At 44.3% G+C, this 27,818-nt stretch overlaps 1 protein-coding gene across 1 annotated transcript in view; it reads right to left on the bottom strand.

The window, feature by feature from the left end:
* GCM1 (glial cells missing transcription factor 1) overlaps positions 1-27,073 on the bottom strand; it is a 156,146-nt gene extending 129,073 nt beyond the window's left edge. Inside the window, exon 1 of the mRNA XM_069726794.1 lies at positions 26,896-27,073. Within this exon, the coding sequence (XP_069582895.1) occupies positions 26,896-26,991 (96 nt within the window). The 5' untranslated portion in view covers positions 26,992-27,073. The remainder of the gene's footprint in view (positions 1-26,895) is intronic.
* Positions 27,074-27,818: the final 745 nt, after the last annotated feature.

Raw genomic sequence — 27,818 nt, 5'->3', positions numbered from 1 at the left:
CAGGAAGTGGCAGAATTATACTGCCAGAAATTTAGGAAATGGTCTGTGCTTACTAAATGGAATGAGGATGCTCTGGCTGCTATTTTCAGAAAGGGTCTTTCCGAAGCCCTTAAAGATGTTATGGTGGGCTTCCCTACGCCTACTGGTTTGAGCGAGTCTATGTCTCTAGCCATTCAGATTGATCGGCGTTTGCGCGAGCGCAAAGCTGTGCACCATATGGCAGTGCCCTCTGAGCAGAGTCCTGAATCTATGCAATGTGATAGGATTTTGACTAAAACAGGACGGCAGGAATTCAGACATCAGAATAGGCTGTGTTTTTACTGTGGTGATTCTGCTCATGTTATTTCTGAGTGCCCTAAACGTACTAGGAGGGTCCCTAGGTCTGTTACCATTAGTACTGTACAGCCTAAATTTCTTTTATCTGTGACCCTGATTTGCTCATTGTCGTCCTTTTCTGTCATGGCATTTGTGGATTCAGGCGCTGCCCTGAACCTAGTGGACTTAGAATTTGCCAGGCGCTGTGGTTTTTCCTTGCAGCCTTTACAGAGCCCTATTCCTTTGAGGGGCATTGATGCTACTCCATTGGCCAAGGATAAACCTCAGTACTGGACGCAGATGACCATGTACATGGCTCCTGCACATCAGGAAAATTGCCGTTTTCTGGTGTTGCATAACCTGCATGATGTTGTTGTACTGGGTTTTCCATGGTTACAGGAACATAATCCGGTGCTGGATTGGAAAACTATGTCTGTGACTAGTTGGGGTTGTCAAGGGGTATATAGTGACGTTCCTTTGATGTCAATTTCCTCTTCCACCTCTTCTGAGGTCCCTGAGTTTTTGTCGGATTTCCAGGATGTATTTGATGAGCCCAAGTCCAGTTCCCTTCCTCCACATAGGGACTGTGATTGTGCTATTAACTTGATTCCAGGTTGTAAGTTCCCTAAAGGCCGACTTTTCAATCTGTCTGTGCCAGAGCATGCCGCCATGCGGAGCTATGTTAAGGAATCTTTGGAGAAAGGGCATATTCGGCCGTCTTCATCACCATTGGGAGCGGGTTTCTTTTTTGTTGCTAAGAAGGATGGCTCCTTGAGACCCTGTATAGAATATCGTCTTCTTAATAAGATCACGGTCAAATTCCAATACCCCTTGCCTTTGCTTACTGATTTGTTTGCTCAGATTAAGGGGGCTAGTTGGTTTACTAAGATTGACCTCCGAGGGGCATATAATCTTGTTCGTATTAAACAGGGTGACGAATGGAAAACTGCATTTAATACGCCCGAAGGCCATTTTGAATACCTTGTGATGCCATTTGGGCTCTCTAATGCTCCATCTGTGTTCCAGTCCTTCATGCATGATATTTTCCGCAATTATCTTGATAAATTCATGGTTGTATATTTGGATGATATTTTGATTTTTTCCGATGATTGGGAGTCTCATGTGAAGCAGGTCAGGATGGTGTTCCAGATCCTTCGTGATAATGCTTTGTTTATGAAGGGGTCTAAATGCCTATTCGGAGTTCAGAAGGTCTCTTTTTTGGGTTTTATTTTTTCTCCCTCGTCTATAGAAATGGATCCTGTTAAGGTCCAAGCTATTCATGACTGGATTCAACCCACATCTGTGAAGGGCCTTCAAAAATTTTTGGGCTTTGCTAATTTCTATCGCCGTTTCATTGTCAACTTTTCCAGTGTGGTTAAGCCCCTTAATGATTTGACGAAAAAAGGCGCTGATGTGACGAATTGGTCCTCTGCGGCTGTTGAGGCCTTTCAGGAGCTTAAACGCCGATTTACTTCTGCCCCTGTGTTGCGTCAGCCGGATGTTTCTCTTCCTTTTCAGGTTGAGGTCGATGCTTCTGAGATAGGGGCAGGGGCCGTTTTGTCTTAGAGGGAATCTGATGGTTCTTTGATGAAACCGTGTGCTTTTTTTTCCAGAAAGTTCTCGCCTGCGGAACGCAATTATGATGTCGGCAATCAGGAGTTGTTGGCTATGAAGTGGGCGTTTGAGGAGTGGCGACATTGGCTTGAGGGAGCTAAGCACCGCGTTGTGGTCCTGACTGATCATAAGAATCTGATTTACCTCGAGTCGGCCAAGCGGCTGAATCCTAGACAGGCTCGATGGTCCCTGTTTTTCTCCCGTTTTGATTTTGTGGTCTCGTATCTTCCGGGATCTAAGAATGTTAAGGCTGATGCCCTCTCTAGGAGTTTTTCGCCTGATTCTCCTGGAGTCCTTGAGCCGGTTGGCATTCTTAAGGAAGGGGTGATTCTTTCTGCTACCTCCCCTGATTTGCGGCGGGTGCTTCAGGAATTTCAGGCTGATAGGCCTGACCGCTGTCCTGTGGGGAAGCTGTTTGTTCCTGATGGATGGACAAGTAAGGTGATTTCTGAGGTTCATTGTTCAGTGTTGGCTGGTCATCCTGGGATTTTTGGTACCAGAGATTTGGTTGCTAGGTCCTTTTGGTGGCCTTCCTTGTCGCGCGATGTCCGTGCTTTTGTGCAGTCCTGTGGGACTTGCGCCCGAGCCAAGCCTTGCTGTTCCCGCGCTAGTGGGTTGCTTTTGCCTTTGCCGGTCCCTGAGAGGCCCTGGACGCATATTTCCATGGATTTTATTTCGGATCTTCCTGTTTCCCAGAAGATGTCTGTTATCTGGGTTGTTTGTGACCGGTTCTCTAAAATGGTCCATCTGCTGCCTTTGCCTAAGTTGCCTTCTTCCTCAGATCTGGTTCCATTATTTTTTCAGCATGTGGTTCGTTTGCATGGCCTTCCGGAGAATATTGTGTCTGACAGAGGTTCTCAGTTTGTCTCTAGATTTTGGCGGGCCTTTTGTGCTAGGATGGGCATTGATTTGTCTTTTTCGTTGGTGTTTCATCCTCAGACTAATGGCCAAACTGAGCGAACTAATCAGACCTTGGAGACCTATTTGAGATGCTTTGTGTCTGCTGATCAGGATGATTGGGTGTCTTTCTTGCCGTTGGCCGAGTTTGCCCTTAATAATCGGGCTAGTTCGGCTACTTTGGTTTCACCTTTCTTTTGTAATTTTGGTTTTCATCCTCTTTTTTCTTCTGGGCAGGTTGAGCCTTCTGATTGCCCTGGTGTTGATTCTGTGGTGGACAGGCTGCAGCGGATTTGGACTCATGTGGTGGACAATTTGACGTTGTCTCAGGAAAGGGCTCAACGTTTTGCTAACTGCCGTCGGTGTGTTGGCTGTTATGACCTGGTGGTCAGGACAATAATGGACCTGGTGGTTAAGAGCACACGGAATGACTTGATAGTTACTGATAATAAGGACGAGCTCTGGGACGTGGGAACTCTGCTGACCGCAATCCCTAAACCTATCAAACACACTAGAAATAGCCGTGGATTGCGCCTAACGCTCCCTATGCAACTCGGCACAGCCTAAGAAACTAGCTAGCCCTGAAGATAGAAAAATATAGCCTACCTTGCCTGAGAGAAATTCCCCAAAGGAAAAGGCAGCCCCCCACATATAATGACTGTGAGTAAAGATGAAAATACAAACACAGAGATGAAATAGATTTAGCAAAGTGAGGTCCGACTTACTGAACAGACCGAGGATAGGAAAGGTTACTTTGTGGTCAGCACAAAAACCTACAAAAAGACCACGCAGAGGGCGCAAAAAGACCCTCCGCACCCTCTGCGTCCCAGAGCTTCCAGCAAGCAAGACAACAAATTAAATAGCAAGCTGGACAGAAAAATAGCAAACCAAAGAAATACAAGCTGGAACTTAGCTTCTGATGGGAAGACAGGTCACAAGAACGATCCAGGAGTGAACAGACCAATACTGGAACATTGACAGGTGGCATGGAGCAAAGATCTAAGTGGAGTTAAATAGAGCAGCAGCTAACGAATTAACCTCGTCACCTGTGAAACTCAGAAACACCCACCAGAGGAAGTCCATGGACAGAACCAGCCGAAGTACCATTCATGACCACAGGAGGGAGCCTGACAACAGAATTCACAACAGTACCCCCCCTTGAGGAGGGGTCACCGAACCCTCACCAGAGCCCCCAGGCCAACCAGGATGAGCCAAATGAAAGGCACGAACCAGATCAGCAGCATGAACATCAGAGGCAAAAACCCAGGAATTATCTTCCTGACCATAACCCTTCCACTTGACCAGGTACTGGATTTTCCGTCTCGAAACACGAGAATCCAAAATCTTCTCCACCACATACTCCAACTCCCCCTCAACTAACACCGGGGCAGGAGGATCAACGGATGGAACCACAGGCGCCACGTATCTCCGCAATAACGACCTATGGAACACATTATGGATGGCAAAAGAAGCAGGAAGGGCCAAACGAAATGACACAGGATTGATAACCTCAGAAATCTTATACGGACCAATGAAACGAGGCTTAAACTTAGGAGAGGAAACCTTCATAGGAACATAACGAGACGACAACCAAACCAAATCCCCAACACGAAGTCGGGGACCCACACAGCGCCGGCGGTTAGCGAAACGTTGAGCCTTCTCCTGGGACAATGTCAAATTGTCCACCACATGAGTCCAAATCTGCTGCAACCTATCCACCACAGTATCCACACCAGGACAGTCTGAAGACTCAACCTGCCTTGAAGAGAAACGAGGATGGAAACCAGAATTGCAGAAAAACGGCGAAACCAAAGTAGCTGAGCTGGCCCGATTATTAAGGGCGAACTCAGCCAACGGCAAAAAGGACACCCAATCATCCTGATCAGCAGAAACAAAGCATCTCAGAAATGTTTCCAAAGTTTGATTAGTTCGTTCGGTTTGGCCATTTGTCTGAGGATGGAAAGCCGAGGAAAAAGACAAATCAATGCCCATCCTAGCACAAAAGGATCGCCAAAACCTTGAAACAAACTGGGAACCTCTGTCAGAAACGATGTTCTCTGGGATACCATGTAAACTAACCACATGCTGAAAAAATAATGGCACCAAATCAGAGGAGGAAGGCAATTTAGACAAAGGTACCAAATGGACCATCTTAGAAAAGCGATCACAAACCACCCAAATGACCGACATCTTTTGAGAGACGGGGAGATCCGAAATAAAATCCATAGAAATATGCGTCCAGGGCCTCTTCGGGACCGGCAAGGGCAAAAGCAACCCACTGGCACTAGAACAGCAGGGCTTAGCCCGAGCACAAGTCCCACAGGACTGCACAAAAGAACGCACATCCTGCGACAAAGACGGCCACCAGAAGGATCTAGCCACCAAATCTCTGGTACCAAAGATTCCAGGATGCCCAGCCAACACTGAACAATGAATCTCAGAGATAACTCTACTAGTCCATCTATCAGGGACAAACAGTTTCTCCGCTGGGCAACGGTCAGGTCTATCAGCCTGAAATTTTTGCAGCACCCGCCGCAAATCAGGGGAGATGGCAGACAAAATTACCCCCTCTTTGAGAATACCCGCCAGCTCAGGAACACCCGGAGAGTCAGGCACAAAGCTCCTTGACAGGGCATCAGCCTTCACATTCTTAGAGCCCGGAAGGTACGAAACCACGAAATCAAAACGAGAGAAAAATAACGACCATCGAGCCTGTCTCGGATTCAACCGTTTGGCACACTCAAGATAAGTCAAATTCTTGTGATCGGTCAAGACCACCACGCGATGCTTGGCTTTTTCCAGCCAATGACGCCACTCCTCGAATGCCCACTTCATGGCCAACAATTCTCGATTACCAACATCATAGTTACGCTCAGCAGGCGAAAACTTTATAGAAAAGAAAGCACATGGCTTCATCACCGAGCCCTCAGAACTTCTTTGCGACAAAACAGCCCCTGCTCCAATCTCAGAAGCATCAACCTCAACCTGAAACGGAAGCGAAACATCTGGCTGGCACAACACAGGGGCAGAAGAAAAACGACGCTTCAACTCCTGAAAAGCCTCTACAGCCGCAGAAGACCAATTGACCACATCAGCACCCTTCTTGGTCAAATCGGTCAACGGTTTAGCAACAGTAGAAAAATTAGCGATGAAGCACCGATAAAAATTAGCAAAGCCCAGGAACTTTTGCAGCCTCTTCACAGATCTCGGCTGAATCCAATCGTAAATGGCCTGGACTTTAACAGGGTCCATCTCGATAGTAGAAGGGGAAAAAATGAACCCCAAAAATGAAACCTTCTGAACTCCAAAGAGACACTTTGACCCCTTCACAAACAAGGAAATCGCACGAAGGACCTGGAACACCATTCTGACCTGCTTCACATGAGACTACCAATCATCCGAAAAGACCAAAATATCATCCAAATACACAATCAGGAATTTATCCAGGTACTCTCGGAAGATGTCATGCATAAAGGACTGAAATACTGATGGAGCATTGGAAAGCCCGAATGGCATAACCAGGTACTCAAAATGGCCCTCGGGCGTATTAAATGCTGTTTTCCATTCATCGCCTTGTTTAATACGCACAAGATTATACGCCCCTCGAAGATCTATCTTGGTGAACCAACTAGCCCCTTTAATATGAGCAAACAAATCAGACAGCAACGGCAAAGGATACTGAAATTTGACTGTAATTTTATTAAGAAGGCGGTAATCAATACAAGGTCTCAAAGAACCATCCTTCTTGGCCACAAAAAAGAACCCTGCTCCTAACGGTGATGACGACGGGCGAATATGGCCTTTCTCCAAGGATTCCTTTATATAACTCCGCATAGCAGCGTGTTCTGGCACAGATAAATTGAACAATCGGCCCTTAGGAAACTTACTACCAGGAATCAAATTAATTGCACAATCGCAATCCCTATGAGGAGGTAGGGCACTGGCTTTGGGCTCATCAAATACATCCCGATAATCCGACAAAAACTCTGGAACTTCAGAAGGAGTGGAAGACGAAATAGACAAAAATGGAACATCACCATGTACCCCCTGGCAACCCCAGCTGGACACAGACATAGATTTCCAGTCCAATACTGGATTATGAACCTGTAGCCATGGCAACCCCAAAACGACCATATCATGCAGATTATGCAACACCAGAAAGCGGATATCCTCCTGATTTGCAGGAGCCATGCACATGGTCAATTGGGTCCAATACTGAGGCTTATTCTTGGCCAAAGGCGTAGCATCAATTCCTCTCAATGGAATAGGATACTGCAAGGGCTCCAAGAAAAAACCACAGCGCCTAGCATACTCCAAGTCCATCAAATTCAGGGCAGCGCCTGAATCCACAAATGCCATAACAGAATAGGATGACAAAGAGCAAATCAGAGTAACAGACAATAGAAATTTAGACTGTACCGTACCAATGGTGGCAGACCTAGCGAACCACTTAGTGCGCTTAGGACAATCGGAGATAGCATGAGTGGAATCACTGCAGTAAAAACATAGCCCATTCCGACGTCTGTGTTCTTGCCGTTCAGCTCTGGTCAAAGTCCTATCACATTGCACAGGCTCAGGCCCATGCTCAGATAGTACCGCCAAATGGTGCACAGCTTTACGCTCACGCAAGCGTCGATCGATCTGAATGGCCAAGGACATAGACTCATTCAGACCAGCAGGCATGGGAAACCCCACCATGACATCCTTAAGGGCTTCAGAGAGACCCTTTCTGAAGATTGCTGCCAGGGCACATTCATTCCACTGAGTGAGCACAGACCACTTTCTAAACTTCTGACAATATATCTCCGCTTCATCCTGACCCTGACACAGAGCCAGCAAGATTTTCTCTGCCTGATCCACTGAATTAGGTTCGTCATAAAGCAATCCAAGCGCCAGGAAAAACGCATCAACATCACGCAATGCCGGATCTCCTGGCGCAAGGGAAAATGCCCAGTCTTGAGGGTCACCACGTAACAAAGAAATAATGATCTTTACTTGTTGAACAGGGTCACCTGAGGAGCGAGGTTTCAAGGCAAGAAACAATTTACAATTATTTTTGAAATTCAAGAACTTAGATCTATCACCAAAAAACAAATCAGGAATTGGAATCCTAGGCTCTGACATCGGATTCTGAACCACAAAATCTTGAATGTTTTGTATCCTTGTAGTGAGATTATCCATCCAAGAGGACAGACCTTGAATGTCCATGTTTACACCAGTGTCCTGAACCACTCAGAGGTAAAGGGGAAAATAGAGACAAAACACACTGCAAAGAAAAAAAAATGGTCTCAGAACTTCTCTTATCCCTCTATTGAGATGCATTAGTACTTTGGGCCACCTGTACTGTTATGACCTGGTGGTCAGGACAATAATGGACCTGGTGGTTAAGAGCACACGGAATGACCTGATAGTTACTGATAATAAGGACGAGCTCTGGTACGTGGGAACTCTGCTGACCGCAATCCCTAAACCTATCAAACACACTAGAAATAGCCGTGGATTGCGCCTAACGCTCCCTATGCAACTCGGCACAGCCTAAGAAACTAGCTAGCCCTGAAGATAGAAAAATATAGCCTACCTTGCCTGAGAGAAATTCCCCAAAGGAAAAGGCAGCCCCCCACATATAATGACTGTGAGTAAAGATGAAAATACAAACACAGAGATGAAATAGATTTAGCAAAGTGAGGCCCGACTTACTGAACACCCTATTAGCGGTGGATACCGCATTTATCCCTAGTGTCCTGGCGTACTGACAGCTCTTTTGAGCCTCAGCGCCACCCATTATTCTGACTCACCGTCAGTTGACCAGCCTGGTTCTGTTTCTTCCCGGCTTGTTGCTTTTTTTCCAGCATGTCTGATTGATGCAAATCCGAGTAGTCTATTGTTTTTGGGGCCATACAAGTATACAATTATACCTAGCACACTGATGAAGGTCCAGTATCGACCGAAACGTTTGTGATTTACTGTATGTAATAAATCCCCACTTTTTTGCATCACAACACCCTGGAGTGTGCTAGTCACTTTATATTGTATACGTTCAGGTTTGGGCACCTATGACTGTGCACCTCCCCTATTTAGGCTGTGCTTAGCATCTTCTATATCACGACTTACTGAACAGACCGAGGATAGGAAAGGTTACTTTGTGGTCAGCACAAAAACCTACAAAAAGACCACGCAGAGGGCGCAAAAAGACCCTCCGCACCCTCTGCGTCCCAGAGCTTCCAGCAAGCAAGACAACAAATTAAATAGCAAGCTGGACAGAAAAATAGCAAACCAAAGAAATATAAGCTGGAACTTAGCTTCTGATGGGAAGACAGGTCACAAGAACTATCCAGGAGTGAACAGACCAATACTGTAACATTGACAGGTGGCATGGAGCAAAGATCTAAGTGGAGTTAAATAGAGCAGCAGCTAACGAATTAACCTCGTCACCTGTGAAACTCAGAAACACCCACCAGAGGAAGTCCATGGACAGAACCAGCCGAAGTACCATTCATGACCACAGGAGGGAGCCCGACAACAGAATTCACAACAGTTGGCCCCCGGCTTCGTGTGGGGGATTTGGTTTGGTTGTCTTCTCGTCATGTTCCTATGAAGGTTTCTTCCCCTAAGTTTAAGCCTCTCTTTATTGGTCCTTATAAAATTTCTGAAATTATTAATCCGGTGCCTTTTCGTTTGGCTCTTCCAGCCTCTTTTGCCATTCATAATGTTTTCCATAGATCTTTGTTGCGGAGATATGTGGTGCCCGTTGTTCCCTCGGTTGACCCTCCTGCCCCGGTGTTGGTTGAGGGAGAGTTGGAATATGAGGTTGAGAAGATTTTGGATTCTCGTTTTTCGAGGCGGAGGCTTCAGTATCTTGTCAAGTGGAAGGGTTATGGCCAGGAGGATAATTCTTGGGTTGTTGCCTCCGATGTCCATGCCACCGATTTGGTTCGTGCTTTTCACTTGGCTCGTCCTCATCGGCCTGGGGGCTCTGGTGAGGGTTCGGTGACCCCTCCTCAAGGGGGGGGGGGTACTGTTGTGAATTCCGCTCTTGGGCTCCCTCCGGTGGTTGTAAGTGGCACTTTTGTGAGTTCTGCTCTTGGGCTCCCTCTTGTGGTTTCAAGTGGTATGGCTGCTCCTTGGATTTAGCTGTCAGCAGCTGCTTCTACTGATTGTCTTTTCTGCTCGGCTATTTATGCCTGGCTCTTTCCTTCAGCCAGTGCCACTTGTAAATGGTTCCTGGTTGGACTCACATCTCTTTGGATTTCCCTGTTATCCTGACCAGTTCAGCAAAGCTAAGTTCTTGCTTGCTCTTTTCTGTCCACAGATTGTGGACTTATCCGTTCTGTGCTTTCTATGTTTGTCCAGCTTATCAGTATGAATTAACTCTGTGTTGCTGGAAGCTCTGGGAAGCAGATTTACCCTCCACACCTTTAGTCAGGTGTGGAGATTTTTGTAATCTCTGCGTGGATTTTTGTAGTGTTTTATACTGACCGCACAGTATTCCATCCTGTCCTATCTATCTAGCTAGACTGGCCTCCTGTGCTCATCCTGGTTTCATTCTGTGTATGTCTTTTCCCTCTCCACTCACAGTCATTATTTGTGGGGGCTAATCTATCCTTTGGGGATTTTCTCTGAGGCAAGATAGTTTTCCTGCTTCTATCTTTAGGGGTAGTTAGCTCTTAGGCTGTGTCGAGGTGCCTAGGGAGAGTTAGGAGCATCCCACGGCTACTTCTAGTGTTGTGTTGAGCTTAGGGACTGCGGTCAGTACAGATACCACTTCTTCAGAGCTCGTTCCATGTTGCTCCTAAACCACCAGATCATAACAGGCGTGTACTATGGAGGACAGAGAATGAACTTCAATCCAATATTGCAGCCAGCATGCAGCCAGCGGGTAAGGAAAGGGTGAATCAAAAACCCCAAAACCCCGCCTCCATGGCTGAAGATTGTTCCCTCCAAATTCAGGTGACAGTGTCCCTTTAAGCAGCTCCCAAACAATACACTATAGACACCTCGATGCATTTCACCTATAGTTATCATAGGCACATCAGGAGATTTACGTGATCATTTAATGTAATGAAGTGTGCTGTCATAATCTTAATACGTGCATAGGAGCCCATTACTCCTGGCCACGATGCAAGCCTCTGATTCAATACTGGTGCTCATTGAAAAATTGCAACCAAGAACCATACCTTCAATAAGGATACAAGGCTGACTCAACTATGCATAAAAATAACGGATGCAGAAAAATTGCAGCAGGTGCTCTGAACTGATGAGTCAAAATGTGAAATATTTAGCTGTAACAGAGACCGGTTTGTTCACCTAAGAACTAGAGAGCGGTACAATAATAAGTTTCTGAAGGTAACAGTGAAGAATGGTTGAGGGTCCTTGCAAGTTTTGGGCTGCATTTCAGCAAATGGAGTTGATGATTTGGTAAGTATTAGTGATGTCCAGCTCCTTAATGCTAAGAAATATTAGAGGGTACTTATCCATCATGCAATACTCCAAAACAATCGCCTGATTTTCTACATATTCTGTAGCAAGACAACAACAACCTCAAACATATACAGGTGCATGTCACAAAATTAGAATATCATCAAAACGTTAATTTATTTCAATTCTTCAATACAAAAAGTGAAACTCAAATATTAGATAGTCATTAAAAATAGAGTGATGTATTTCAAAGGTTTATTTCTGTTAATGTTGATGATTATGGCTTACACCCAATGAAAACCCAAAAGTCATTATCTCAGTAGATTAGAATACTTTATAACACCAGTTTGAAAAAATGATTTCAAAATCTGAAATGTTGGCCCACTGAAATGTATGTTCAGTAAATGCACTCAATACTTGGTCGGGGCTCCTTTTCCATCAATTACTGCATCAATGAGACGTGGCATGGAGGCGATCGAGGGTACGTTCACATTTGCGGTTTGCGCCGCAGCGTCGCCACCGCAACACAACGCATGCGTCGTGCGGCCCTATCTTTAACATTGGCGCCGCATGGGGCCGCATGTGCATGCGTTGTGTTGCGTTTTACGCCGCATGCGGCGTTAGGGCGCACCTGTCTGGGCGCGGCAAACGCAACATGTTGGATTTTTTGTGCGGCGCCGACCTTTTCAAAAACGCATGCGTCGTGCGGCCCTATCTTTTAACATTGGCGCCGCATGGGCCGCATGTGCATGCGTTTTGCTGCGTTTTTGTTTGCGTTGTGCGTTGCGGCGACGACGCTGCGGCGCACAACGCAAATGTGAACTTAAACTGTGGCACAGCTGAGGTGTTATGGAAGCCCAGGTTGTTTTGATAGCAGCCTTCAGCTCATCTTCATTGTTGGGTCTGGTGTCTCTCATCTTTCTCTTGACAGTACCTCATAGATTCTCTATGGGGTTAAGGTCAGACAAGTTTGCTGGCCAATCAAGCACAGTGATACTGTTGTTTTTAAACCAAGAATTGGTACTTTTGGCAGTGTGGACAGGTGCCAAGTCCTGCTGGAGAATGAAATTTCCATCTCCAAAAAACTTGTCGGCAGAGGGAAGCATGAAGTGCTCTAAAATTTCCTGGTAGACGACTGTGCTGACTTTGGTCTTGATAAAACACAGTGAACCTACACCGGCAGATGACATGGCTCCCGAAACCATCATTGATTGTGGTATTGTTAATACAGTTGATAATCTACCCACTGTATTAACAATAGTCTAATACCAGAGATGTACCCCTAAAGTAAGAAAAATCTGAGCACTTAGTATCTCTATTCCTGTGTACTGCTGAAAAATGCCCAATTTGTGACTAAAGTGCAAAAACAGTGCAATAAAAAAGACTATTTGGGTTGTTTTGGGCACACTTATGGATAAAATGCTTATACTCGAATATCTTTGTTGACTGGATAAAATGCTTATACTGTAATGCCTTTGTTGACTAGAAGCCTTCAGTAGACATCAAGAGTGAAGGAAAAGTAGGGGCCTATAGTTGCATTAATAAGCCCTGTTGCCACTCCCTGCCTGACTGTGGAGTTTGACACCCTACTGCGTATGGTGCCCTCGCTCAATGTTGGCAGCCCTAAATACCCTAGGGTATTGCCCTAAACTGATACACTCTGTGCTAAAGAGATGATGGTACCCTATTTAGCACACAGTGGTGAGTCACCCATGTGCAGAGGATGCAACAAAAGATATATGGTAATCACTACTGATAGATAAAGGAGGAATAACACTGCATTAGCACAGAGTGTATCAGTCCTCATAGTTCATGGTGTATTACTTCTATCATATTTTGGCTTAGGGCTTATTAGGGTATTTAGAGCTGCTGATGTTGAGCCATAACATTTCACAGTAGGGTGCCAACCTCCGCAGTCAGGCAGGGAGAGGCCGCAGGGCTCATTAAGGGGACTATAGGCACCTACCTCTCCTTCACTCTTGATGTCTACTGAAGTCTTCTAGTCAACAAAGATATTTGAGTATAAGCATTTTATCCATACGTGTGCCAAAACAACCCAAATAGTCTTTTTTATTACACTATTTTTGCACTTTTGTCACGACTTGGGTAGTTTTCAGCAGTACGCAGGAATAGAGTTACTAAGTGATCAGATTTTTCTTACTTTAGGGGTACATCTCTGGTATTAGACTATTGTTAATAGATTCATACCCTATTTTTATCCTGTCGTACACTGTGTTGATTTGTGTGTGGATTGTTTTGTTTAGTCCTTTTAAATTATCAATAAAAGTTATATTTTGTTAGGGTCACCCCCCTTTTTTTCCTCTATTTTTTTTCTGCATATGAGACACTGTCTTATACTTTACTAGGTGTTTTTCACCCAGTGAGCAGCCAGTCACAGAAAATTGTACTTTTGTTGACCCTGCTATTGTTTTAGCCAGTGATCACCAGCTGTACAGTATTGGGACACCACATATCTTTCTTTCCTGAACCGCTGTGTTACATAAGAATACGGAGTTACTAGAACTGTGCAGGTTGTGTTAGGTGTGAAAAATAAATGCAAACAGTTAATGGAGTTTTCCATTTTAAAAAAAGTGGACCACATGCATTCTGGCCTGCTTAAAATATTCAGAGCAGCTACTCACCCTCCGCAGGTTCAGTGTCGGCTCCCTGCTGCTTGCATAACAGGTTTTTGGCTGGAATGGTGATATAACATTTACAAGGCGCATCACTGCTTCAGTCAGCAGCTATGCTGAGGTACATGGCAACGAGACCCAAGCAGCAGCTAAGTGCAACCAATGGACCCGAGGAGGGTGACAACTCGCTCCTTTTGGTATTTTAGGTATAAAAAAGCTTTAGGAGTTTACTTTTCGTAAGGTGGAAAGCCCCTTTTATATATTTATTATATAACTCTATATCTTGAATATGTTTTGGTAAACCGCTAAAATGCCAAAACTTATTTCACTGTCCAAATATTTCAGTTATATAATAAATATGGGCGTAATGGGAAGATTCTCAGCTTTAATTTGAGGGCATTTACATCCTAATTGAAGTATGAGTTTAGGAATTACAGTTCTTTAATATGTAGCTTCCTGTTTTTAAAGGGACCTAAAGTAATTGGACAGTTATCTCAAAACCTTTTTAATGGGCTGCATGGGCTATTCCCTCGTTAATCCATCAAGTAAGCAAGTAAAAGGTCTGAAGCTGATACCAGATGTAGAATTTGCATTTGGAGTCTGCGAACCCACAACATGCGATCAAGGAAGCTCTCAATATAAAAGAAACAGACCATGATTAGGCTGAAAAAAAGAAATCCATGCTTTCTATGGTGAATAAAAACCCTTCACAACATCAATCCACATGAAGAACGCTCTCCAGGAAGTATGTATTTCAGTATTTAATTCGTAGCATAAAGAGGAAACTTAATGAGAGCAAATACAGAGGTTTCACCACAGGGTGCAAACTATTAATCAGCCTTAAAAATAGACTAGACCGGATTATACTTTGCCAAAAAAAATCTAAAGAAGCCAACCTAGTTCTGGAAAAGCATTTTTTTGAACAGATGAAACTAAGATCAACTTGTATTAGAATGATGGAAAGAAGAATGTATGTCGAAGGCTTGGAAGAGCTCGTGATCCAAAGCACACCACATCCTCTGGGCATGCATGGCATCCAGTTGTACTGGATTACTAGAGCTTATTGATGATGTGACTGAAGACAAAAGCATGAATTCTGAGTGTACAGGGCAACACTTTCTGCTCAGATTCAACCCAATGCAGCACAGTTGATTGGGCAGCGCTTCACCGTACAGATGAACAATGACCCAAAACATACTGCAATAGTAACCCAAGAGTTTTTTAAGGCACAGAAGTGGAATATTCTGCAATACCCATGTCAATCACCAAATTTCAACCCTATCAAGCATACATTTCACATGCTTAAGGCAAAACTTAAGACTGAAAGACCCACAAATAAGCAACAACTGAAGTCAGCTGCAGTAACATCCTGTTAAAGCATCACAGTGTTTAGTGACGTCCATGCCTTCCAGACAGGGCCAACGTTAGGGAAGAAAAACACTGGGCATTTGTTCAAAGTCCGCACTCCCTACAGGGCCCCCAAATTTTACAGTTTGAGCTACACTAATGGCTTTATCACTGTAGTTTCTTATGTGGAGACTGCTTCAGGACATTTGGTGACATCACGATCATGTGCCTAGTCATGTGAACCTGATGTCACCACAGTTCTTGTACTCTTTGGGACTTCAGGAACTTTGATGATATCACAATCACGTGATCAATCATTCGACAGTGATGTCACCTCAGGCCTTGCACTCTGCGGGACTTTAGGACCTTTGATGACATCACAATCATGTGGCGAGTCATGTTACCGTGATGTAATCACAGGTCCTGCACTATGTGGGAGTCAGAAGAACTGAAGAGGAGATGGACTAGTGGCAAGTCCTCTATTCTCTGTGTGTCTGTCTGTCTTTGTATCGATCTGTGTGTGTTTGTGTGGTTGAACCGAGAATGTATAGGTTCCTAGTAGGTATATATTAGTGAAGTCATCAGAATGTATGGGCTCCTGGTAGGTATTTTTTACATTTTAAAAATTACAAAAAGGAAAATGGTCCGATGCAAAAGTTTGAGCACCCTTGGAGATTTGTGTGCTCAAATAACTTTGATCAAGATTTCAGACCTTAATTAGCCTGTTAAGGTCATGGCTTGTTCACTATCATTTTTAGGAATGGCCAGGTGATGCAAATTTACCAGCTTTATAAAAACCCAGCCTCCTTTCACCTTGTGCCAAAAAACTGCAGCCATGGGTTCTTCTAAGCAGCTGCCTAGCACTCTGAAAATGAAAATGGTGGAGGACCACAAAACATCTGAAGGCTTTAAGAAGATAGCAAAGGGTTTTCAAGTTTCTTTTTCATCAGTTCTAAATATAATTAAGAAATTTCAGTTAACAGGAACAGTGGAGGTGAAGATAAGGCCTGGAAGAGCTAGCTAAATTTCAGTGAGAGCTACTTGTAGGCTTGCTAGAGAGACAAATCAGAACCCATGCATGACCGCAAAAGACCTTTAGAAAGATTTGCCAGACTCTGGAGTTGTGGTACATTGTTCTACTGTTCAGAGACACCTACATAAATATAGCCTTCATGGAAGAGTCAGGAGAAGAAAACCTGCATCCTCATCATAAAATGCAGACGAATTCAACAGAGCATCTAAACAAACCTGATGAATTTTAGAAACAAGTCCTGTGGACTGATGAGGTTAAAATGAAACTCTTTGGCCACAATGATCAAAGGTATGTGTGGAGGAAAAAATGACACAAAATTTCAGGAAAAGAACATCTTGTCTACCATTAATCATTGGGGTGGATCAATCATGCTTTTGGGGTTGTGTTGCAGCCAGTGGCACAGGGAACATTTCAAGCGTGGAAGGAAGAATGGATTCAATTAAATATCAACAAATTATTGATGCAAACGTAACAGCATCTATAAAAAAAGCTGACGTTCAAAAGAGGATGGCTTCTACAAATGGATAATTATTCAAATCACACGTTAAAATCCACTATACACTGTGTTCCAAATTATTATGCAAATTGGATTTAAGTGTCATAAAGATTAAATTTTTTTTGTGTCTCAGGGCTCAATGGATCACTTAAATTCCACATTATTAAGCAGGCCACAGGTTTCAAGCAATATGGGAAATAAAAAGGATCACTCCGCTGCTGAAAAGCGTTAAATAGTGCAATGCCTTGGACAAGGTATGAAAAAATTAGATATTTCATGAAAACTTAAGTGATCATCATCCTGTGAAGAGATTTGTGACTGAAACAGAGCACAGACAGAGTTCATGCAGATAAAGGCATAATCAGGAAGGTTTCTGCCAGACAAATTCATTGGATTAAGAGAGCAGCTGCCAAAATACCATTACAAACCATTGCAAACAGTTATTTGAAGCTGCTGGTGCCTTTGGAGTCCCTCGAACCTCAAGGTGTAGGATCCTTCAAAGGCTTGCCGTGGTGCATAAACCTACTATTCGGCAAACCCTAAACAGTGTTCACAAGCAGAAATGGTTGCAGTGGGCCCAGGCATACATGAAGACTAATTTTCAAACAGTCTTGTTTACTGATGAGGGTCGAGCAACCCTGGATAGTCCAGATGGCTGGAGTACTGGATGGTTGGTGGATGACTACCATGTCCCAACAAGGCTGCGACATCAACAAGGAGGTGGAGGAGTCATGTTTTGGGCTGGAATCATGGGGATACAGCTGGTAGGGCCCTTTAAGATTCCTGAAGGTGTGAAAATGACCTCTGCAAAGTAAATAGAGTTTCTGACTGACAACTTTCTTCCATGGTATAAAAAGCAGAAATGTGCCTTCAGGAGCAAAATCATCTTCATGCATGACAATGCACCATCTCATGCTTCAAAGAATACCTCTAAGTCATTGGCTGCTATGGGCATAAAAGGAGAAACTCATTGTGTGGCCACCATCTTCCCCTGACCTCAACCCTATAGAGAACCTTTGGAGTATCATCAAGCAAAAGATCTATGAGGGTGGGAGGCAGTTCACATCAAAACAGCGGTTCTGGGAGGCTATTCGGACTTCATGCAAAGAAATACAAGCAGAAACTCTCCAAAAACTCACAAGTTCAATGGATGCAAGAATTGTGAAGGTGATATCAAAGAAGGGTTCCTATGTTAACATGTAACTTGGCCTGTTAGGATGTTTTGGAGTTAAATAGCTTTTTTGTTCAGTGAATGTGACCTCCTAATGCTGCAAATTACACAAATGAGCATTTTCAGTTCTTTAAAACATACTGTAGCAAATGTTTAGAAATTCTACTGTGCCTAATAATTTGGAACAGTGCATTTTGAGGTTTTATTCATTTTGGAGATTATACTGTTATCATTGGGAGGTTTCTTTAATAAAATTCGATGTATACCCTAACGGGTGATGACTTTTATTAGACTGACTGTCATTTGCACCGACCATTTAGGAAAATCCAAGAAAAATATAATTTGCATAATAATTTGGAACATGGTGTAGACTACCTCAAAAGGTGCAAGCTGAAGGTTTTACAATGGCCCTCACAGTCCCCTGTTCTGATAATCATTGAAAATCTGTGGCTAGACCTCAAAGTAGCACTGCATGCAAGACACACCAGGAATCTCATAGAGAAGGATGAAAATTCCTCAAAGAAGAATTGAAAGCCTCTTGTCTGGCTACTAAAAGCACTTACAAGCTGTGATGCATTGAAAAGGGGGTGCTACTAAGTACTAACCATGAACTAAACTTATGCATTGGCCCATTTTTCTTTTTGTAATTTTTAAATTGTAAATTTGACTATATACCATATATTCTCATGTATAAGCCGAGATTTTCAGCACTTTTTTTGTGTGCTGAAAATGCCCCCCTCGGCTTATACACGAGTCATTGAGTCCAGAAAGCCAGCGGAGGGAGTGGGGAGCTGGCGGCTGTAGCACTGTGACAGCTGCAGCCACAGGATTCCAGAAGGCATCAATACTTACCATCCGTCGCTGCTCAGCGGTCAGGTGGTACCGCTCATTAAGGTAATGAATATGCCTGCGTCTCCACTCCCATAGGTGGAGCGCATATTCATTACCTTAATGAGCGGTACTGCGTGACCGCTGAGCACAGGAACAAGGAAGAGCTGGGACAGAGATGCAGGTATGCGCGAGGAGGGTGAGTAGGACGGAGGGGTGTGAGCCATGTGGGACCGTGGGAGCCATGTGGGACCAGGGGAGCCATGCGGGACAGTGGAGCCATGCATACAATAGGGGGAACCACACATACCAGGACAAAACGGGGGAGCCACATACCAGGACAAAATGGGGGAGCCACACAGGGGCGGATTATAAGAGGGTCAATGTGGGCGGTAGCCCAGGGCCCAGTGGTGTGGGGGGGGCCTGGGCTACTGTACAGATTGACCCTCTGATAATCCGCCCCTGAGTGTGGTGGTGAATGCCCGCTGGCATTTGTGTCCCCACACCCGGTGGGCAGAGAGAGGGGGCCCGCATCAGGCCCCGTCTCGTCTGCTCACCAAGCCCCTTCCGGCGCTGTGGCGGTTTCCTATTGACGTGCGGCCGCGCGCCCGCACATCAATAGTTAACAACAACAGCCGCCAGCCAATTGGAGGCTGGCAGCTGATGTCGGCCGCAGCGCACACGTCGCTGGCGTCTGACGTCATTGTCAGTCGCCGGCCAGTGTGCATTACTGGAGGGAGCTCGCCGCTGGAGCGCCAGGTCAGGTGAGGAGACTCGTTTTTTGGGGGGGGTTTTGTAAGCTAACGGTGGACACACTGGGGGCAATGCTGGAGGACACACTGGGGGCAATGCTGGAGGACACACTGGGGCAATGCTGGAGACACTGGGGCAGATTGCTGGACACACTGGGGGCAATACTGGAGGACACACTGGGGCAGATTGCTGGACACACTGGGGCAGTTGATTGCTGGAGACACTGGGGCAATGCTGGAGACACTGGGGCAATGCTGGAGACACTGGGGCAATGCTGGACATACTGGGGCAGATTGCTGGACACACTGGGGGCAGATGATTGCTTGAGACACTGGGGCAATGCTGGAGACACTGGGGCAATGCTGGAGACACTGGGGCAATGCTGGAGACACTTGGGCAATGCTGGAGACACTGGGGCAATGCTGGAGACACTGGGGCAATGCTGGAGACACTGGGGCAATACTGGAGACACTGGGGCAATGCTGGAGGACACACTGGGGCAATGCTGGAGACACTGGGGCAGATTGCTGGACACACTGGGGGTAATATGCTGGACACACTGAGGTAGATTGCTGGACACACTGGGGGTAATATGCTGGACACACTGGGGCAGATTGCTGGACACACTGGGGGTAATATGCTGGACACACTGAGGTAGATTGCTGAACACACTGGGGGTAATATGCTGGACACACTGAGGTAGATTGCTGGACACACTGTCTGGGGGCAATTCTGGAGACACTGGGGCAATGCTAGAGACACTGGGGCAATGCTGGACACACTGGGGCAGATTGCTGGACGCACTGTGGGCAATGCTGGACACACTGGTGGTAATATGCTGGACACACTGAGGTAGATTGCTGGACACACTGTCTGGGGGCAATGCTGGAGACACTGGGGCAATGCTAGAGACACTGGGGCAGATTGCTGGACATACTGGGGCAGATTGCTGGACACACTGGTGGTAAAATGCTGGACACACTGGGGCAGATTGTTGGACACACTGGTGGTAATATGCTGGTCACACTGGGGCAGATTGCTGGACACACTAGGGCAATATGCTTGACATACTGGGGCAGATTGCTGGACACACTCTCTGGGTGCAATGCTGGACACACTGGGGCAATATGCTGGAGTCGGACACACTGGGGGCAATGCTGGACACACTGGGGCAGATTGCTAGACACACTGGGGGCAGGACTGGAGGCATGGGCAGAATGTAGATGCGGGGCATGATTGGAGACACGGGGCAAAATGAAAGACATGGGGCAGGATTGGATCATGGGGCAGGATGGATACGATGGCGACAGATGGGGCAGGATGGGGAGATCATATAGGGTAGAAATGTAGAATGGATACTCATGAGTGCAGGATGCGAGAACATATGGCTGGAGCCAGGAATGAGATAAACGGGGCCAGGATGGGGAATATTATTACCATAGGAGCTAAGTAAGGGATATTATTACTGCAGTGATGTATTTATTTTATTTTTGAGGACTCTGTTTTAAATGGGGGGGTGGTCCTGTTACTGTGCAGGGTGACACTATATTGCCTTTTTTTCTTCATGTGGGGTAATGTAGAAGTTGTGAAAAATTAAGTAATGTGTTCTGCAAGCGGCGCTCGAGATAACTGTGTTATTTCCTGCACAAACGAAATGATGGCGGTCTGTGCTGGATGAAAGATGAAGGACTTCACATAGAGACGTCACTGGTGAGTCAGTGTTACCTATACACTGACACTATACACTGTATACTATATACAGAGGTCCTGTGTACAATGTCACCAGTGATCACTGTATTACCTATACATTATATACAGAGCTCCTGTGTATAATACCACCAGTGATCTCTGTATTACCTCTACACAGACACTGCATACTAAGTACAGATCTCCTGTGAATACTGGCACTTATGGTGATAGTATTGTGTGACCCCCGTCACATGACCCGTCACATGACCCCCATCACATGACCGGGGGGGCCCACAGTGTCTGAACAGCCCGGGGCCCTGGCTACCCTTAACCCCTTTACCCCAAGGGTGGTTTGCACGTTATGGACCAGGCCAATTTTTACAATTCTGACCACTGTCCCTTTATGAGGTTATAACTCTGGAACGCTTTAACGGATCTTGGTGATTCTGACATTGTTTTCTCGTGACATATTATACTTCATGATAGTGGTAAAATTTCTTTGATATTACCTGCGTTTATTTGTGAAAAAAATGGAAATTTGGCGAAAATGTTGAAAATTTCGCAATTTTCCAACTTTGAATTTTTATGCAATTAAATCACAGAGATATGTCACACAAAATACTTAATAAGTAACATTTCCCACATGTCTACTTTACATCAGCACAATTTTGGAACCAAAATTTTTTTTGTTAGGGAGTTATAAGGGTTAAAAGTTGACCAGCAATTTCTCATTTTTACAACACCATTTTTTTTTTAGGGACCACATCTCATTTGAAGTCATTTTGAGGGATCTATATGATAGAAAATACCCAAGTTTGACACCATTCTAAAAACTGTACCCCTCAAGGTGCTCAAAACCACATTCAAGAAGTTTATTAACCCTTCAGGTGCTTCACAGGAATTTTTTGAATGTTTAAATAAAAATGAACATTTAACTTTTTTTCACAAAAAATTTACTTCAGCTCCAATTTGTTTTATTTTACCAAGAGTAACAGGAGAAAATGGACCCCAAACGTTGTTGTACAATTTGTCCTGAGTACGCTGATACCCCACATGTGGGGGTAAACCACTGTTTGGACGCATGACAGAGCTCGGAAGAGAAGGAGCGCCATTTGACTTTTCAATGCAAAATTGACTGGAATTGAGATGGGACACCATGTTGCGTTTGGAGAGCCACTGATGTGCCTAAACATTGAAACCCCCCACAAGTGACACCATTTTGGAAAGTAGACCCCCTAAGGAACTTATCTAGAGGTGTGGTGAGCACTTTGACCCACCAAGAGATTCACAGAAGTTTATAATGCAGAACCGTAAAAATAAAAAATCATTTTTTTTCACAAAAATTATCTTTTCGCCCCCAGTTTTGTATTTTCCCAAGGGTAACAGGAGAAATTGGACCCCAAAAGTTGTTGTTCAATTTGTCCTGAGTACGCTGATACCCCATATGTTGGGGTAAACCCCTGTTTGGGCACACAGGAGAGCTCGGAAGGGAAGGAGCACTGTTTTACTTTTTCAATGCAGAATTGGCTGGAATTGAGATCGGATGCCATGTCGCGTTTGGAGAGCCCCTGATGTGCCTAAACAGTGGAAACCCCCCAATTATAACTGAAACCCTAATCCAAACACACCCCTAACCCTAATCCCAACGGTAACCCTAACCACACCTCTAACCCAGACACACCCCTAGCCCTAATCCCAACCCTATTCCCAACCATAAATGTAATCCAAACCCTAACCCTAACTTTAGCCCCAACCCTAACTGTAGCCTTAACCCTAACCCTAACCCTAGCCCCAACCCTAACCCTAACCCTAGCCCTAACCCTAGCCCTAACCCTAATGGGAAAATGGAAATAAATACATTTTTTTAAAAATTTTAATTTTTCCCTAACTAAGGGGTTGATGAAGGGGGGTTTGATTTACTTTCATAGCGGGGTTTTTAGCGGATTTTTATGATTGGCAGCTGTCATACACTAAAAGACGCTTTTTATTGCAAAAAATATTTTTTGCGTTACCACATTTTGAGAGCTATAATTTTTCCATATTTTGGTCCACAGAGTCATGTGAGGTCTTGTTTTTTGTGGGATGAGTTGACATTTTTATTGGTAACATTTTCAGGCACGTGACATTTTTTGATCGCTTTTTATTCCGATTTTTGTGAGGCAGAATGACCAAAAACCAGCTATTCATGAATTTCTTTTGGGGGAGGCGTTTATACCGTTCTGCGTTTGGTAAAAATTAATAAAGCAGTTTTATTCTTTGGGTCAGTACGATTACAGCGATACCTCATTTATATCTTTTTTTATGTTTTGGCGCTTTTATACGATGAAAACTATTTTATAGAAAAAATAATTATTTTTGCATCGCTTTATTCTGAGGACTATAACTTTTTTATTTTTTTGCTGATGATGCTGTATGGTGGCTCGTTTTTTGCGGGACAAGATGACGCTTTCAGTGGTACCATGCTTATTTATTTCCGTCTTTTTGATCGCATGTTATTCCACTTTTTGTTTGGCGGTATGATAATAAAGCGTTGTTTTTTGCCTCGGTTATTTTTTTTTTCTTACGGTGTTTACTGAAGGGGTTAACTAGTGGGACAGTTTTATAGGTCGGGCCGTTACGGACGTGGCAATACTAAATATGTGTACTTTTATTGTTTGTTTGTTTGTATTTAGATAAAGAAATGAATTTATGGGAATAATATTTTTTTTTTTCATTATTTAGGAATTTTTTTTTATTATTTTTTTTTACACGTGTGGAAATTTTTTTTTTAACATTTTTACTTTGTCCCAGGGGGGACATCACAGATCGGTGATCTGACAGTTTGCACAGCACTCTGTCAGATCACCGATCTGACTTAGAGCACTGCAGGCTTCACAGTGCCTGCTCTAAGCAGGCTCTGTGAAGCCACCTCCCTCCCTGCAGGACCCGAATGTCGCGGCCATCTTGGATCTGGGCCTGGAGCAGGGAGGGAGGTCATCAGACCCTCACAGCAACACGATCCCATCGCGTTGCTGCGGGGGGCTCAGGGAAGCCCGCAGGGAGCCCCCTCCCTGCGCGATGCTTCCCTGTACCGCCGGCACACCGCGATCATGTTTGATCGCGGTGTGCCAGGGGTTAATATGCCGGGGGTGGTCCGTGACCGCTCCTGGCACATAGTGCCGGATGTCAGCTGCGATAGGCAGCTGACACCCAGCCGCGATCGGCCGCGCTCCCCCCGTGAGCTCAGCCGATCGCACTGGATGTACTATTCCGTCCTTGGGAAGTAGGTCCCACCCCACATGGACGGAATAGTACGTCCAATGACAGAAAGGGGTTAATCCACCCCTGGAGCCACACATAGCACGACAAAACGGAGGAGCTACATACAGGACAAAATGGAGGAGCTACACATACCAGCACAAAACACGGGAGCCACATACCAGGACAGGATGGAGTTGCCACACATGCAAGGAAAAAATGGGGTAGCCACATACCAGGACAAGATGGGGAAGCTATGCATAGCAGGACAGGACTGGAGAAGCCACGCATAGCAGGACAGGACGGGGGAGCCACACATAGCAGGACAGGGATGAGGGGACAATGCAAAAAAAGAATTAAAATAAAAAATAGGGATATACTTACCTTCTGATGGCCTCCGGAGTCCTCCTGGCTCTCAGTGGTGCACACGGCAACTTCCGTTCCTAGGGATGCTTTGCGCGAAGGACCTTTGGGACCTCAACGTCATCTCGGGTGATTCACGCAATGCATCCCTGGGAACCGAAGCTGCCGCGCGCACAGCTGAGAGTCGGCAGGACTCCGGGGGTCACCAGAAGGTAAGTATATCCCTATTTTTTTATTTACAGGAATATGGTACAGGAATATGGTACCTAGGGCCTGGAGGAGAGTATCCTCTCCTCCAGACCCTGGGTACCATCCGGGACCACTCTCCGCACCATATGTGGTGACCGCAGAGTTCCGCACACGCCGTATAAGACGCACACCAGGCGTATAAGAAGACCCCCGACTTATACAGCGAGTATATCCCAAACTCTATATTTTAAATGGAAAAGTTGGGGGTCGTCTTATTCGCCCAGTCGTCTTATATGCCGGAAAATACGGTAATTTTTCCCAAACTGTTACGTGCCACCGTATGTGTCTGCATGTATGTGCTGTTTGTATGCATGTGTCTGTATGTAGGTGCTCTTTTCATATACATGTCTATATGTATGTATGTGCTCTGTGTATACATATATGTCTATGTATGTGCTATGAATACATGTATGTATATGTGTTCTGTGTATACATGTGTGTGTGCTCTGTGTATATATGCGTGTATGCTATGTGTGTAAAAATATGTGTGTGTAACATGCAGCGTTTGTGTCATGTACTGTGTTCGTAGCATCCATTTGTAAATTAGTTCTGCACAGACAAACATTAACAGGCGAAAATATGTTGCCAATAACTTAAGAACAAGCAAACTGCTGCTCATTCATCAGGTGATTGAATTGCTTATGGCGGAACAAAAAATAAAAATCATTGTTTTCAGTGCACATCACTGTGTGATGTGACGGTGTAAACTGCAGATTTGCTGCTGATAACATGAAATATGAGGACAGTTTGATCTTATTCTGATCGTTCTGTGCCCGTCATACTTCGTCACGCTGTCAAAGGGCCTGGAAACAAATGCCGAACGACCTCAATATTGTCAATAGTGCTTGATTAATGGCCTGAACTCAGCATATGTAAATGCAAACCTAAATGTTTGAGTGTGATGGTACAATATGTGAGCATTTGGGGCCCAACTTTAGACTTTTTCCCAGGTCCCCACTTTGCCAAAACCGTCCCTGCCTCCAGACATTAGGCAGTCATTGCCTGCAAAGGATTTTCTACAAAGTACTAAAATTGAACATTTTATTTATGGTAAAGTTAATTTTGTCCACTTACTTCAGAGCCCCTGAATTGAGGAGGCATTGTACAAAAATGGCTGCAGTTCCTAAACGTTTCACAGAATATTTTTGCTTGACGCTTTTAATCATATGTGAAAGTCTACACTTCATTTGCATCTGTTGATTCATTTTATAAAAAATAGTGGCATGCAAAGCCCAAATCACAAAGATTCAGCCACTGTCCAAACATTTCCGAACCTAACTGTATATGTGTGTGTGTGTCTATGTATATAGCAGAAAACCCATTGATACAATTTTCTCAAATTACAGTTTACCTATTCTTGCAAGAAATCTAAAATTGATGCGCTTATGCTGCACATATTTATAAAGCGCCGATCACATTTCAATCACGAATGTTCACATGCATTATAAGACTGATTTATGCTCATATACATTAGACTATATTATATTTCTTAGTTAATGAAAAAGTCTATATATGAAATTACATTAACATAGCATAATATATAATTAACATAATATAGCAGTTCTAAGTTTGTGGTTTAAAGCTCAACTTTTCATAGGACTGTAGGTGACAAATGACAAGTGTAACTCTGCCACGTCTGTACCATAGGTTTGTGTCTCTCATAGATTTGTGGTGAATCACTGCTTTGTAGCTCATGGATAGAGAACACAAAGTTACAATACCTATGAGGACGAGTATGGAGTGAAGAGGAGCCGGAAACCCATACATCTTAGAGCCTGGTGTGAAGGTCATCAAGGATTGAAAACTGAATGTGAAAAGGAGAGAAAAGAGCAAGTTTGCATAATAAAAGCCATACCTGTGGAAGCTTCACATCATTAATGTCCCAGTTAAGAACTTTGCTTTGGGAAAGCAGGACATTCTGTTCCATGGTAGACTGGCTAACTTTGAGCATGCTGTGATTGCCGGGGGTCCGTGGACAGAATGTGAGCTTTTAGCTAGAGCTGACCACTTCCAAGCAGTTATGACAAGGAAGTCACTTCCTAACTCTACTGCAATAAGTGACACAAACAAGATAGTTTAGAGGTAGAAACCATCTTGTCTTGCCTGAAAAACTAGTTTCAGACGTTACTTCGCAAAACTGAGGCAAATGTACAGATAACATAAATGTGATGACAAACTGTGAAGAAAACACTTGGACTAGTGGTGAACAACAAGTAACATTCATTTTGATGAACTTCATTGACGTCATGTTCTACCTGAAGTCGCTTTGAGAAATGCAATAAAGAACTTTATCTGAGCATGTACCTTTAGCTATAGACTGAAGTACTGAACATATTGACAGCACCCTAGATGTAAAGTGGTTCATGATTTTTGTTATTTATATGAGTTCAATTGAGAGATGACAGCAATCTACTCCATGTATGGGGGGGATAGGTATGAAAGAATGAATTCAAAACAGATATTATTCAAATCATGTGAAAGCGTAACCTAGAGCATCTTTAAAGGGCTTTATGATGCCAAGTGGAATTTAAGGTGAAGATTTAAGCCCCTCAAAGAGAAGGTGGGACTTTCATTCTCATGTTACATTTACTTTTACAATCCAGAAACCAGTAAAAGGATGTTCCCAAAGGTTCCATGGTTTTACAAAAAATAGAGTTTAATCACTACAAAGTTTGCAACCTAACAGACTTTGTATGAGGTTTATAAAGTTTATCTTGCATCTTCCATTATCATTGGTGTTATCACACAAAGCTTCTCACTGGGTTTGCCAAGCTAATG

Source organism: Ranitomeya imitator, chromosome 5 (assembly GCF_032444005.1).
Source record: "Ranitomeya imitator isolate aRanImi1 chromosome 5, aRanImi1.pri, whole genome shotgun sequence".
In the NCBI taxonomy this organism is placed as follows: Eukaryota; Metazoa; Chordata; class Amphibia; order Anura; family Dendrobatidae; genus Ranitomeya; species Ranitomeya imitator.
Note: the sequence above shows the minus strand (reverse complement) of the source record. Positions and strands in the feature narration are given on the sequence as shown.